Source organism: Calidris pugnax, unplaced genomic scaffold, assembly GCF_001431845.1.
Source record: "Calidris pugnax isolate Ruff unplaced genomic scaffold, ASM143184v1 scaffold144, whole genome shotgun sequence".
NCBI lineage: Eukaryota > Metazoa > Chordata > Aves > Charadriiformes > Scolopacidae > Calidris > Calidris pugnax.
Genome location: NW_015090911.1, coordinates 3428605 through 3442313, shown reverse-complemented (window position 1 = coordinate 3442313; position 13709 = coordinate 3428605). Strand labels below are relative to the sequence as shown.

Here is a 13709-nt window from a genome sequence, read left to right as displayed (position 1 = left end):
ATGTCAGTCCCCTTAAATCTTCCAACTGATGCTTTTAAGCTTAGTGCTCACAAAAGTTATTTGTATTTCAGCTATTCAGAAGATCTCATTTACCTTGAAGAGTGTGGCTTTTTCAGGGATTATCCCTTTAATTTTCACCTGAGGTTCCAGTGGAAGTGGAATAAGTTCCATATCTGCTAAATTCATCTTTTCATTATCTGCTAACAAAGCCTGAAGCCTCTCATTCTAAAAGAATAAAAGAAGCAAAAAATTGTTTAATAAGAAATCAAACCATAAAACACATACTAGGTGTATATATAAACAGTTAAAAAGTCTTTAACAAAGGATATATTAAAATATCCAATTTATTAAATTCTTTACTATTCCAAAGATTCAAGGTTCCACTCCAAAAATCCAGTGAAATAAAAATTCTCTATTGCAGTAATCTCAATAAGAAGCAGACATTACATGTAGTCTGAGTGTAGCCAAGCAATTTTATAAGTGCCAGATGTAAGTCTTACAAAAAATTATTTCTAAGTTGCCTGCAGAATTAGAGAGATGATTTGTTTCCTATACCAGCATCAAATGTTAGCTCTGTTTCAGAAACTTGATTGAAGTCCTTAGCTCTGATCCTTTAAATCCCTGAGCTCAAGGAGATCTCCTACCACAAAGGAACCACACTGCCAATAGCCTGTGTAGATTGGATTCTGGGGTTTGCTAGACATTCCTACATCTGTATTTACCAGAAATACAATACCAGTTGGTTTTCGACTTTACACTTGGTATCCTACATAAAGGTCAAATACATAGAAGTCTCTAGTCTTTTCCTCTACTGAATATAACAGGCATAAACACAGAGATACAGCAAGGTAGCCCACTACTGTTAGGAATATTTGTATCGGTTAATTGCTGCCAGCTAAATTTTAATCAAAAAATCAAAGCCCTGTGTTTCTTAGTTTTACAGAAATATCCTGGCAATTATAAAAGAACATTTGACAGAACGTTATCAATGTATTGCACAACCAGGAAATACATTCTTAGGAACTGAAAAACCCTCTTCCTCTTTTAAATGACTACACCTTTTTTACTGATGCATAGAACATTCATATTTCATAAAAATGATGCAAATGATGCTTAACTCATTCATTTTCCTGCACAAATATACCCCACAGATTTAAAGAAAGAAGGTTACACTGAAAAATCCATGTTTAAAAATGCTGATGCATGTCCAAAGAAAAGAAAATTACATGGGTAGAAATCCTTTTGGCGTTCTTGCTTCCTCCCCATACTCATCTGTCAAGTTCGCTTAAAATCTTTTAACTAAGGAGGACAAAACTTCTTAAAATGCACCTAAGACAGAAAGTCTGTTCCTCAAGATGCAACAGAAGGCAAAGTTCTGCAAAACACACACCTTATAAAAGATCTTGGAACAAATGAAATCCTGCTGCTAATCAAATTTTAATAGCTATCTTGGCATAATTCTCACATCACAGTAACCTCTGCTCCCTTCCCCTGCCCCCACAACTAGTTCATTCTTATATCAGCAACTATTCAATTATTCTTATATCTCCTTTTTTCCAAAATACCCCAAGATTTTTCTCAAGGACCTCTTCTATTTTTCATCTACAAACTTTCAGAACACTTTGAAACCTTGACCCATCTAAACCTCTCCTAAGTTTGTTTAAAGTTAGCTAAAATTATTACAGGACAGAATTTTTAGTGAAGAGCTAACATTCCTATTGTCAAATTCTATCCGGAGATAAAGTTTTCCAATCCCTCAGTTACCTTTTTCTTACGATTCCCACTTTCACGCTGCACTGCTTTCATTACATGGACCAGCCGGTCTACAAACGTCTGCTGGGCTGCCAACAATGAACGCATAACTCGGACAGACTTATCACCCTAAGCGAATTAAAAGAAACAAAATTAGTTCTTTGTTCTGTAATTATTTTATCTAGAAATTAATCTTTTCTTCTTGGACCTTTGGGCTTTTAAGAGGCAAGTGAATAACGATCAATTTCCTGTCAATTCAAAAGGTATTTTTGGTAAAACACAATCAGAACCACTGTAGCTGGCAATCAATTATCTGACCTACCAGTGCACTTCAATTTGCATCAACAATTTCAGTGATGAATAGTCATACATGACAAACCTATTAACGCAGCCAAAATACGCCGCTAAGGATAAGCACGTGGAATATTCTTATGTAGCATAAGAGTCATATTTAAGTAACATCCCTAAGATGGGAATATGAAGTGAGAGATAAACTGAAATCAGCAAAGACTGCACATTTGCTATAAATTCTAGATTGCACTTCACAAAAGGTACGGGTTTTTTTGGTTTTACTTTTTTTTCCCTGATACACCAGCACCCTCTGCTGCTGATATACACAGCAACACTTTTTGTGAATGCAAAAGACAGGTCTCTTGCCTCCATTCACACTGCAAGGACAAGCATTTCTGACAAAGAAATTGTGAACAGACTTATTACACAACGCAGAGGATTTTAGAACCAACATGGCACTAACAAGAACAAGGAATAAAACAGAGGAAAAATGTCTCAACAACTGTTCTTTTCTTTTTCAGTAGTTTCTTTGGTTTGCCACAAACTCAAAATTCAAGCAAAAGTGGAAGCTTTTTAAAATTTCATTATATATGACATGAAAGACCATCCTCCTTCTAGACACCTGTGCCTATTTAAAGGACAACTAACCCAAACCACTATGTATTTCCTTACACAGAGACATTACCTTCAGCAAAGCCTGACTAAATCTTCTCATCACGTTTAGGTACATTTCATGAGTCTTTGGGTCCCTCTGCTGAGTGTCTTGGTCTTCACACTCCACTATTACATACCTGCAGCATAAAAAACAACCCAAGGTAATGTGTACTCTGCTACTATACAATTTGAGGGAAATATGGCAGCCCCGTATTATAGGCCTGGAACTAAAAATAAAGTCAAACGAGGTATCAGTAACAGGCAAGCTCTTCAAAATTGCATAGTCAAATACCCATTTGAATCACAAGAGTCTTTTAAAGTGTTTGAGGTCTTTCACTTACAGTGAAGTGGCACCACTCAAACAGAACAAGTCAGAAGTCAAAATCATATGAACACTGCAACCACGAAGTACATGTGGAATAAGTGGGTTACCAGGCTACTAGCTACACTGTGCTACTACCCTCTACGTGATGTAGTGGCTGCAAAACTGCTGTTCAAGTACACTTGCAAAAGCAACAAGAATCTCACCCTACGTGTCCCCTGTTGTACCATTAGCAATGGTGGAAAAGACAGCAAGTCTACATTCCACAAGAAGTTTTCATTTCTAAAATTACAATTTTAGAGTACAAGTACAAAATTTAAACAATACAATTTGGAACAGTTATTCTGAAAATTTAATTTGTTATGTTAAGCAGTTGTTTGGAAAACTTTTGTGCTTGTTTCTACGCACAGCACTGACAAGCACAAAGTCGGTATGCACAGACGGCCTTCTTTCTGTTGACCAATGTATCTCCCAGTATTACCCAGCAAAAATGTATATTGCCACTATTAAAGAAAAAGAAGCAATTATCAAGTCAGTCAATTTTCAAATACTACACCTGAATTCAAAAGTGCCTTACACACTCAACACACACTTGGACTTTAAGCTGACAGCAAGAATTAGCCCTTCCTTATGCACTTGCGTAGAATCTCTTTGCAACATAATGATTACAGGACAAGAGCAGAGGTCTGCCACTGATTAGATTTGAATAATCGTATTTATAAATAGACAATATTATATACATTAAAATAAGGCATATGTAATTTATTCCATTAATATTATCTCAATGAAGTCTATAACTGAAGATTGCTTCTAAGACTTTGCTAGTATATTGTTCTACACCGTTCCCTCACTAATATGACAAAAGTAGACTGCAGTAATACGTGCATTAAAATAACCTGTATTTACAAAGTCTGTGCTCCAAAACTTCACAGAAAATAGGATGTAACAAATTGAACCATGCCATATTCGTGTGCATTTGTTAAAAAGCCCTACATAATTTCTCAAAGCTATTTTGAAACAAGGAGTAAGAGTAATGCTTCATCCTTGGATAGGTGTCTCATACATCCAAAGAGTAGACAGAAAAAAAGTAGTAGCACTGACTTCTGTAGCCACTGTTAAAGTATAAGGATAGGACAGCTTTACAGTGACAAGTGACTGAGCAGGAGCTTTTATTTTCAGGGGTTATTGTACTTTTTCCATTGATTATTTTAGGTGCATGCTGTGTCTGGATAGTTGAAACGAACAATTGATCAGCAGCCAAGAGGATTTATGGCTACGTCAGCTCAAACAGTGGCTACAACATTTGTATTCTACCACTGAGAAATTGAGATGTCTGGAAAGAAAACAAAGAATAAATTGACTAGGGTTTTTTGTTTGGTGGGGGTTTTGCATATTTTTTTTCTTGGTTTTTTTTTTAAAGTAATAAGAAAAAAACTTCAGAGTTCTGGACATTTGAACTTTCTGTAGACTGAATATCTGAGACGTTGCTAAAATGTATGTGCTTCTATCAGTGTGATAAAAATAAGCTAATCTACTAACACTTACCTTAAATGATGAATATTTGATTAGGTCAAGCATTTGGCTTCTACATCAATCAGGCCTGCAATTGTTTTAATCATTTAAATTTAATAGCACTGAAGCCAAACGTTACCTTTGGCCACCGCAATAGAAGTATGTACACTACAGAATTGTAGTTAAGTCATGCACTTAAACATTTTAATTCAAGCTACTGAAAAAGCAATGAAACAATAAAACTTTAAAAGACATTTACAAATGTCACTCCCAGGCTAGGTTAGGGTTCTTGTAAGAATTTTCTAAGTTTGGTATGTTTACATCACGTATCACACTTTTCCTAATTCACGGCTTATCTGTGGTTAACATTCATAGCACATTAACATACAATAATGTGCATTAATATATTTAATTATTAGATACATCTACGAAAGATAAAAATGAGAATCATTTGACTTAAGTTCGGCAAGGTAAAAGGAATCTAAGCTATCTTTTTTAAAATATGTGTGTGTATATACAAGTGAATAGCTGTATCTGTTGTGTATACACATATACATATCTACATATGTATACACACACTTTCAAAGAGTACAACTTTATTCATCTCTATATACAAATATATCTTTATTCATTCTATCTGCCTACTCCAAAGACTAGCAGATGACTACTTTAGGTGTCTAACTTATTAAACCACTGAAGTGAGACTAGATCCTTAGCAGGTTAATCTTCCCTCTCCACTAAGTAGGTGAACTATTTAACAACTCAGGTTCCCCTTGAGAAAGCATGGATCTGCAATGGCATTTTGTCTGCACTCGTAACACAACCACAAATGGAATCCAAAAAATAATTTGGTAGCACAAGAAAATTAGTGCTTTATGAACCTTCATAGAGTATACTCTTGAATAATAATGCAGTGCATAATCTTAATATTCTAGCCAACAATGTCAAAAACTATAAACACAAACCAAAGAGAAAAGCAGAGCAGATGAACTTCAGCTCTTTCCCGCCACTGTAAACAAACTGAATGACAACTTATAAACTAGTTAGGTTTTTTTCTTCTTCATTTTTCTTTTTAACACTGTGCTTAATGCCCTACAAATCACCTTTGTCTCACAATAAAGCACATTTTTGCATTTTAAAAACCAGCACCCTCCTTTTACTAATTATTCTGCTCAAATGCATATTGTTTTAAATCTATTACTTCATTCTGACAGAAACTGAGATTCTCAAGTTCTTAAGACAGGTCATCTTTTGCTGTGCAGCCTTCTGGGCATTATAGCTTTGATTTCAATTAGGTGTTGATACAGTATGAATAAATAGTTTTTAACATACCAGTATAAGTAATTTGCCAACGTGGAATTTTTGCATGCTCGTGATATCAAGAAAGTGCAAAGGTCTTGCTGCAAGAGATTTAAGAAGAGAAAAATTAAGTTATTAAGAAGTCTTAGTACTTGGGAAAGAGATGAAGTTAAGGAAAAGACCCAAGTAATTGCAGGGAGCTTTGAGAGATACATTCCCTTCTAAATCTGAATCCAATATTTTAATAATTAATTTTAACATTACTCCAAGCAGACCCAGCAACAACACTAGAAGTAAAAGCAGGTTTGCTACTACGGTAATGTGTTTACCAACGTCAGAAGTACATGATGTTGTCCAGCAACAAATCTTTAATGTAAAGTTACTACTTACAATACCTTACACTTTCGTTCTATGCAATTATCCCTTGATGTAAGTTTCCACCTCAAAAGGGATTTACTACCCTGTTCTACATCCCGATCTGAAACTCATTAAGACATTCTACATTTTAACGTAAAGGACAAATCTGTAGGGGATAGCCAGTATTTTAGTTGCTTTTTCAAGGTTTAATATTCCAACTAACAAGAAATCTGTATATCTTTACAATTTGAAGCTTATTTTCTACACACTATTAAGACCGAGGAAGGAAGATTTGCAACAGGGAATGGAACTTTGGTTCAAAGACCAATTAACTGCAAATCAGATTAAAACCAGATTCCGTCAAACTGTTTTTTGACTGTATCTTTCCTTCCATTCAGTCCCACTTTTATTAGTCTTGTATTTGTGGTATACATTGAGTATAATTTTTGGCAGATGTAAATCAACAGTACCTCTTACTTAGGCCCAAGAAGATGACACCCACACCAAAGAATATGGCTACAGGAAGAACAGACTGAAGATATTATAGTATATGGATAACTGTTTTCCACTTTAAAAGTCTGCTTTAAAACACTTCTAATACATGCAGTGGTCAGTATCTAATCAGCATGTGATAGCCTTTGCAGAAATTTTCTCCTTTAAAGGAGAGTAATTTTATGAAGAATTTAATGCCCGCTCCCCCAATTTGGACAGTGTGACCACGTACATAAATAGATGGCCTGTAAATAAAAAAAAAAATCAGTTAAGCTGTTGGTATTTTTCTAGCATTTAGTCTACATTTATATTCTTTGAGCACTTGAAGTATTCAGCAAGATACAGCGGAGTGATTCAAATATTCACAAACAAATTAAAAACAGTACTGAGTCACTAAAAAGCTTTAGGTATCAAAAATGCAAGGTAAAGCATTTGGCTTACGTCAAGGTTTTCATTGTCTGCAAGCTCCTTTGTCTTAGAAGTGAGAGGTGGCGAGGAAACAGGTGGAAGAGGACTCATGATCTGGGAACTACATAAAGGAAAGCACATAATTGGTATGACTCAAACTTCTTGTTTGGGGGGCGGGCGGCATGCACAGAAATAACAACTCATTTCACCCCACAACATAATACATTCAAAAAACTGGAAGAGAAGTTTCTTTGGAGACAGTATCTTATCCCTGATTCAAAACAAATTGCATGAACAGCACCTTTGGCAGCTGCAGTTCATGAAAACAGCACCAATCTGTGCCTGGGTAGCTACACAGTTTGTGGCTGTGAAGGACATTCACTTATATCAAACTTAGCATTTTGTTTCATCTTCCATAAAAAATAAGCAGTCATAGATAGGAAATAGCAAATCCGCATTTTCAGGATAAGCTTTTTTCAAATGTTCTTAAAATGGAATTGCTAATACACAACACCTGCAAGCACTCATCTCTGGAATGCAATTACACATAACAGAGTAGACAAACCCAGTGCTTCCAAGGCAAAATTATCAGACAGTAAATTCACCTGAAAGGAAGTAATCAAACAGCTCTACTAATGCCTAAGTGTTATTGCTGCCTCAAAATACACCATACATTCCAGGACACCCACTCAACAGCTTAGCAGAAAGATCAATGAAAAGCAGTATACTTGTAATATGAAAAGTATACCCTAGTGACATTGAAGCTTAAGACTGAAAATCATGAAAATTTGTATTAAATATTCATAGGAGACTTAGGTTAAGCAAGTTTGCTCGCGCCTTGCTTAATACCGTATTAATTAGATTTTTAAGCCTTCCTTTTGAATTCCTACAAGATTAAAAAAAAAAAGTGTGCTTCCCCAGCTCCTTTACATTCACAGGACTCTCCCTACACCTTCTTCAACTTCATTGAAGACATGCTAAATTGTGCAAGGACAGAAGGAAGCAATGCCATGGTTTTTCCTGCTTTCACTGAATTTCACTGAATTTTTAGAGTTGGCAGGGACCATAGAGATCATCTAGTCCAACTCCCCTGCTGAAGCAGGATTGCCCAGAGCTTGTCAGAGCACGTTACTCAGGACTGCATCCAGGCGGGTCTTGAAAATCTCCAAAGAAGGGGACTCCACAACCTCCCTGGGCAGCCTCTTCCAGGGCTCTGTCACCCTTATTGTGAAGAAGTTTTTCCAGAAGTTGTCTTCCTTTCACACAGTAAAGTCAAGGCCACAACTTCAAGATTAAGAATGTTTGCTCTGTAATCTATCTGTAGTCAGAAAATTAAGTCCATGAGAGCACAGAGATTTTATTTTTACATCAGCACTTCAGATTGTAAAACAGGATTTTTAACATGCAATGGTCCCCAAACAGGAGAAATAACTTAAGGGCCTACAATGTTACATGTATCTGCTTTTCTACTGGAAATCTAACCTTACCTGTCTATTTCTGCACCATTAGTTCCAGATGTTGTCACGCTTTCTGACATTGAACCTTGACTGTCCCTCTTGCTGGGTTCCAGTCCATTCTTTATGTCATCAAAGTTTTCATATTTCAGTGCCTGGACTAACTGCAGTAGGTACATCAGCAAATCCTCACAGAAGAAGAAGATGAAAATTAGTTGAGGGGGTCAGTCAAAGCTCACTAGGACCCCAGAAGTTTTTAAAATTCTGATTTACAGAAAAAATTCTGTCTGGAATGAGGTCTCCCTAAGCAAGCAAAATGCAATAGAAAATCTCGCATAGCATGGAGCTTGACTCCCACAAGATACTGAGTTATCACACTACTAATTTCTTCCTTACTCAAAAGGTAGCAAGTGCTAATTAAGTAAGCATTTAAGTGTAATTACTACTTTAAAGTTCTCTTTAGTTAAGCTGCCCTACTTGCTTTCAGCAACCACAAAAAGAGCCCCTTTCAGTTTGTGGCTCCCAAGAAGAAAATTCAAGCACAAAATTTGGACCAGAAGTTCAGGTTGTCTCCTCTCCCATGCAGGTTTTTTTTTTAATCCTTTGTGTACCTGGGGATCCAAAAAACAGACCGCAAACCTGGATATCTATCTATTTTAGATTGCAGAACAGAATTTTAACTACTTGCTGTTTATAATGAATTTGTTCTCTTTATTATTCAACTTGTTCTATTTAGTTGCCTTCAAATGTTTCATAAAAGGTATGATTTTGAAGTCAAAGCAGTATGACCTTGGCTATTTAAGTGGGCTTGCAGAAATCTGATCTATTTATGCTCCCCATTTTAAACTCTATTGATTGCCAAGGATTCAAGATTTATGATAATATATTCCAAGTTTTTTTTAAGTGTCATAAGAAAATAAAATATATAAATAATTAAAATTTAATATATTAGCATCTAGTAAGTGGGGTCTACTCAGAAATCATAGCTTATCATATTCTAATCAGTATACAATTAGAATACACCTTATTTCCACAGATGCTTTTCTACTCACTTTCTTTAGCAAAAGGGTATGATGATATACTGCTTCAATTTACTGGCTAATTTGCTGGAAATCTTTTAGCAGACTATTTAAGTTCAGAGCCCTTCTATGCAAGTTAACATCCAAAATTTATCACTGGTTTCTGGGCAGAACATATGGTTACTTCACCTTGTTTGACAAAACCAGCTATCACTGGCTTCACACTAACACAATTATCAGAGAGCGCCACTTAATAATGCAAAAACTTTTAGTTTTCCACCGCTATTATTCACTAAAATGCCGTAGAAAGTAGGAAACATTTAAAAGAAAATCCTGAGAGCAGCTGACTTCCACATGTACCCACAGACCAGCGAATACCTCATCATCAGCCTGCTGAAGCCTGGCGACAGCGTAGCGCCGGACGGTTGGGTTGGTGAAGTGAGATGACAGAAGTTCTAGAGAGTCTTCCACATCCATGGGCTTCCACTTGCCCAACAGCTCCAGTGCTTGCTTTGCCTCTTGTGGTAGGTCCCAGTTGACACATTTTAAGAATTTTGTCAAGGCCTAAGTAGAAAGAGATTGGACAATTCATCAGTGAAAAGCCACGCTAAACAGATTACTTCAGAAATTAATGTTTCACATCAAGGTAGAACTAGATTCAGACTATATTTACATAAGCACACGCCTGAGGAACCTTATTGATGTAATTGACAATATGATATTGGATTGTTTTAATATGTCCTAAAAAACTATAGCTGGGTTATCTCCTGAGTAAAATGTAAAGTTAATGGTTACTGCTCTACCACAATTACCACTACATAAAAAATACCCACTGCTGGGAAATTGTTTCGTTATTTAATTTATTTTGGGCTCTTAGTGTGCTATTGCTTATTCTGGTAATGCTAACCTCTGTCTAAAGGGGATAAAGAAGCTCTTCTTTAATAATTTTTCTTTGCTGAAGATGAAATTGGCAACATTGGTATTGTAAACCAACAGTAAGTGTTTCTAGAAAGACTGCTGTAGTGAGTCAGTTCACGTGATTTAAGAGGAAAAATTACAGTCACCAATTTTTAAAGGAGTAACATTGTAGAAAAAGTGAAAATAATCTTGACCAGCTTCTAAGACACTGAAGCTCTGTCTCTCTTCAAGGACAGAACATTGCAGAATGAGCGCCAGATGAAGCATCTCTTGCATTAATGGGTCCTCTCAAATCATTCAACTTACCTTCTCCTGATTAGTAAGGTAGTATCTGAATTTCCAAACTAGATCTTGTTCCTCATAGGTTAGTTGCTTCGTTGGTGGATAACTCACTATGATCTATTAGATATGTAGTCAGAAAGTGAGGTTAAAAACATGAACAGGCATAATCCAGAAGTTCACAGAGTACACAGAGCACAACACAGACAACAAGTAGAAATAGCTAGGGGAAAAAAACAAATAAACAAACAAAAAAACCCAAAACTTTCCAACAACACAAAAGTTCTCATGTTATCATGATGATGCTCCTCAGTTACGTCATTTGCCTGGCAGTGCAGGCAAATGTACACAGTTACCTGAAGACTATCTTTAGCATCTACATGATGCGTGCACAATATTCTTAATGCCCCAAAACTGTTTTACAAAAAAAAGTGCGAGTACCTTCTCCTCCTTTCTGAGTTGGACCCACCTAACTAAGCATTTGTAAGAAACAATGACATTTCTTCATTTACAGTTAATATCAGTTTAAATAAAGTGTTTTTTTCCTTAAATTGTCACCATATATTAGTATCAATTTACCTAATAAAAAAGAATCTAGCCATCCCATGACTGACTTACATTAAGCTGATCTCGTGTAGCTGCATTAGGCTTCAGATCATGATCAGAAGGTCCACTTCTTAAGCTTCGAGCAAGCTTGTGATGTTTGCTTTCTACTAGGTTCTCCTAAACACAGAGGGTAAGTCAGTATTTATAAATATTTAAGCTCCAGAGAAATGAAACCACCTAGCAAAGACTCACCGGTGTCTTGAATAATGCATGACAACTAAAATTCACATCTAGAACTACAAGGTCTTCTGGATTTTACATTTGTTTGTTGTTGTTTTAGAAGAAACTCCTTCAATAACATGTGGAGGGTTGTTGGGGATTTTGAGGTTTGTTTTATGTTTTGTTTTGTTTTTTTTTACTGCACACAATTTACAAACCCTGTCTTGCCTTTTGGTGAATTGTTGCAAAATGCAAGCGAGTCAACACATCTGTGATTTAGACAGCACTCAAACGTGCTAGCCGCTTTGTAAACACTTTTAGGACATTTGCAGTATAAAGCTCTGAATGCAAGAAAAACTTCTCAAAAAGTTTTCCCACTGTTAATACCATGTTAGCAACAGTAGGAGCCACAGTAGGAGCCACAGTGTCAATGAGATCTCAGCAGCCAAGGCAGTTTTCAGCATTGTCAGACTTGCTCTTGCAGTGTTAGATTACACAGTGCTCAAACAGTGTTGCCAGTAGAAGCCCACTTACATTAAGGTTCCCAAAGCTGCCAATACCAGTCCCACTGAATTGGCATCCAACATAATGGAAATCTTTTCTAGAACTGTACTTAGGCACTGTCTACATGAAAGACAACATACAAGAGAGTGTAGGGAGAAAATATTTTAACAGATTAAGTGACCAAGAGTTACTGCACCTTCCTTTATTCTTTTCAGCTCCCTCTTACCTTATATTCCCACCCTCTGATCTCTTTTGCCAACAATCCCCCTTCTCTGCTTTCCTACACCTCAGAAGCAAGCACGTTAGGTATGGAAAGGAGGAGATGAACATAAGCATTAAATCAATTCTTGTATTTTATTCTAGAAGCAGTAGGGGGAAAAAAGAATTACAAAAAAGTCAAACCCACTGATATATTTCTCAACTGGTAAAATTCATCTTTCCACTGGAACTTCAAAATACTGAAGGCAGTAATATATACAAGCTTTCACCTCCATTTATTAAAACTTCAGCAAAAATATGATAATACAGATTGCATTGCATGGAGCATGCTTACCATAGACATCTGGGGATCTGGAATCTTAACAATTTCAGAACTTGTTGAAATTGGAGATGACTCATCACCGTCCTGAATGACAAAAGATTAAAGGCTTGTTAAGTATCTCAAGAGTTAGGAAAAAACCCCAACATTTCATATTAATGAATTATGAATCATACTACAGTGCAACAATGATGCAACTACATTTTGCTGACTTCTGATAGTTATAAAGGGGAAAACACACAATAAGAAATTATATATTTTTCTTGTTAGCTTTTGCCAGATGATAAACATGGTGGCAAGCCAAATGAAAGTTCATCTGAGGAGACGCAGCTTGGCATCTCACTACCGCACTGCTACACAGGTAGTTTTACACAGGTAATTTGCCATTATTGTTAACATTTGTCCTCTGGAAGGACAAATCAGAGTCCACACTTTCACCCAAAACAGACCATTTCCTAGAAATAACAACCATGTTGCAGAAAATAACTCTCCCAATAGTTCAACACAGACTGATTTAGGAAGATGCACATGTCATTATCTATCATGGGTTCCACATAGTGCATGACAGTCTCTTCCAGAAGTTCATCCTGTGCTGCTCTGCAGCAGTACAACAGGAGCCTGTCAGTTTTCCTTAGTGGAGTCCAACCTCCTGCTGCATAAATAAGGGAAGGGAGAAGCTAAAAGTCTCCTGTTGAACCAAGCAGAAAGAAAAAATACAAGGCCTGCCACTACATGACAAAAAACAGCAACTGTTTCCCTTTTCCAGTCACAGCTAGCAGTTTGGGTTTGATTATTTTTTTTACCTTAGAAGTTATGCTTCTAAGGTAAGGTAGTGTCAGCATTAACTGACACTATCTATGGAAGAAGAGATTTCATTTAAAAGCCAGTAAACTAGAAAAAAAAAAACAAGAAAACTCCAGCGTAATAGGTGGTATGCTATAATATTATGTGCGATCTATATGTAGTTTGTTCTCATTTATTACAGAGTTTATTTTATTATATCATATTTATAATTTCAGCTCAGAATAAAGTTTTTTTGACATATCAACATTTCACTCAATAATGTAAGTTTTGAGATAACTTGCTCAGGTTTGCTTCTGCCCCTGCTTCCCCCTCCCTTCCTGGTTTTCCAATCACATAGGTCT

The 13709-nt window shown here is 36.3% G+C and overlaps 1 protein-coding gene across 2 annotated transcripts in view; it reads right to left on the bottom strand.

Annotated features, from left to right (window-relative positions):
- PIK3C3 (phosphatidylinositol 3-kinase catalytic subunit type 3) overlaps positions 1–13709 on the bottom strand; it is a 68938-nt gene that overhangs the window by 40381 nt on the left and 14848 nt on the right. The window contains exons 7-17 of one of the 2 annotated variants that reach the window (XM_014949404.1): positions 12580–12651; positions 12057–12146; positions 11376–11480; positions 10785–10877; positions 9939–10124; positions 8575–8729; positions 7121–7208; positions 5864–5931; positions 2729–2834; positions 1765–1881; positions 94–225 (exon numbers count right to left, since the gene is read on the bottom strand). In XM_014949404.1, the coding sequence (XP_014804890.1) occupies positions 94–225; positions 1765–1881; positions 2729–2834; positions 5864–5931; positions 7121–7208; positions 8575–8729; positions 9939–10124; positions 10785–10877; positions 11376–11480; positions 12057–12146; positions 12580–12651 (1212 nt within the window). The remainder of the gene's footprint in view (positions 1–93; positions 226–1764; positions 1882–2728; positions 2835–5863; positions 5932–7120; positions 7209–8574; positions 8730–9938; positions 10125–10784; positions 10878–11375; positions 11481–12056; positions 12147–12579; positions 12652–13709) is intronic. The other variant, XM_014949405.1, reaches the window with a different exon arrangement.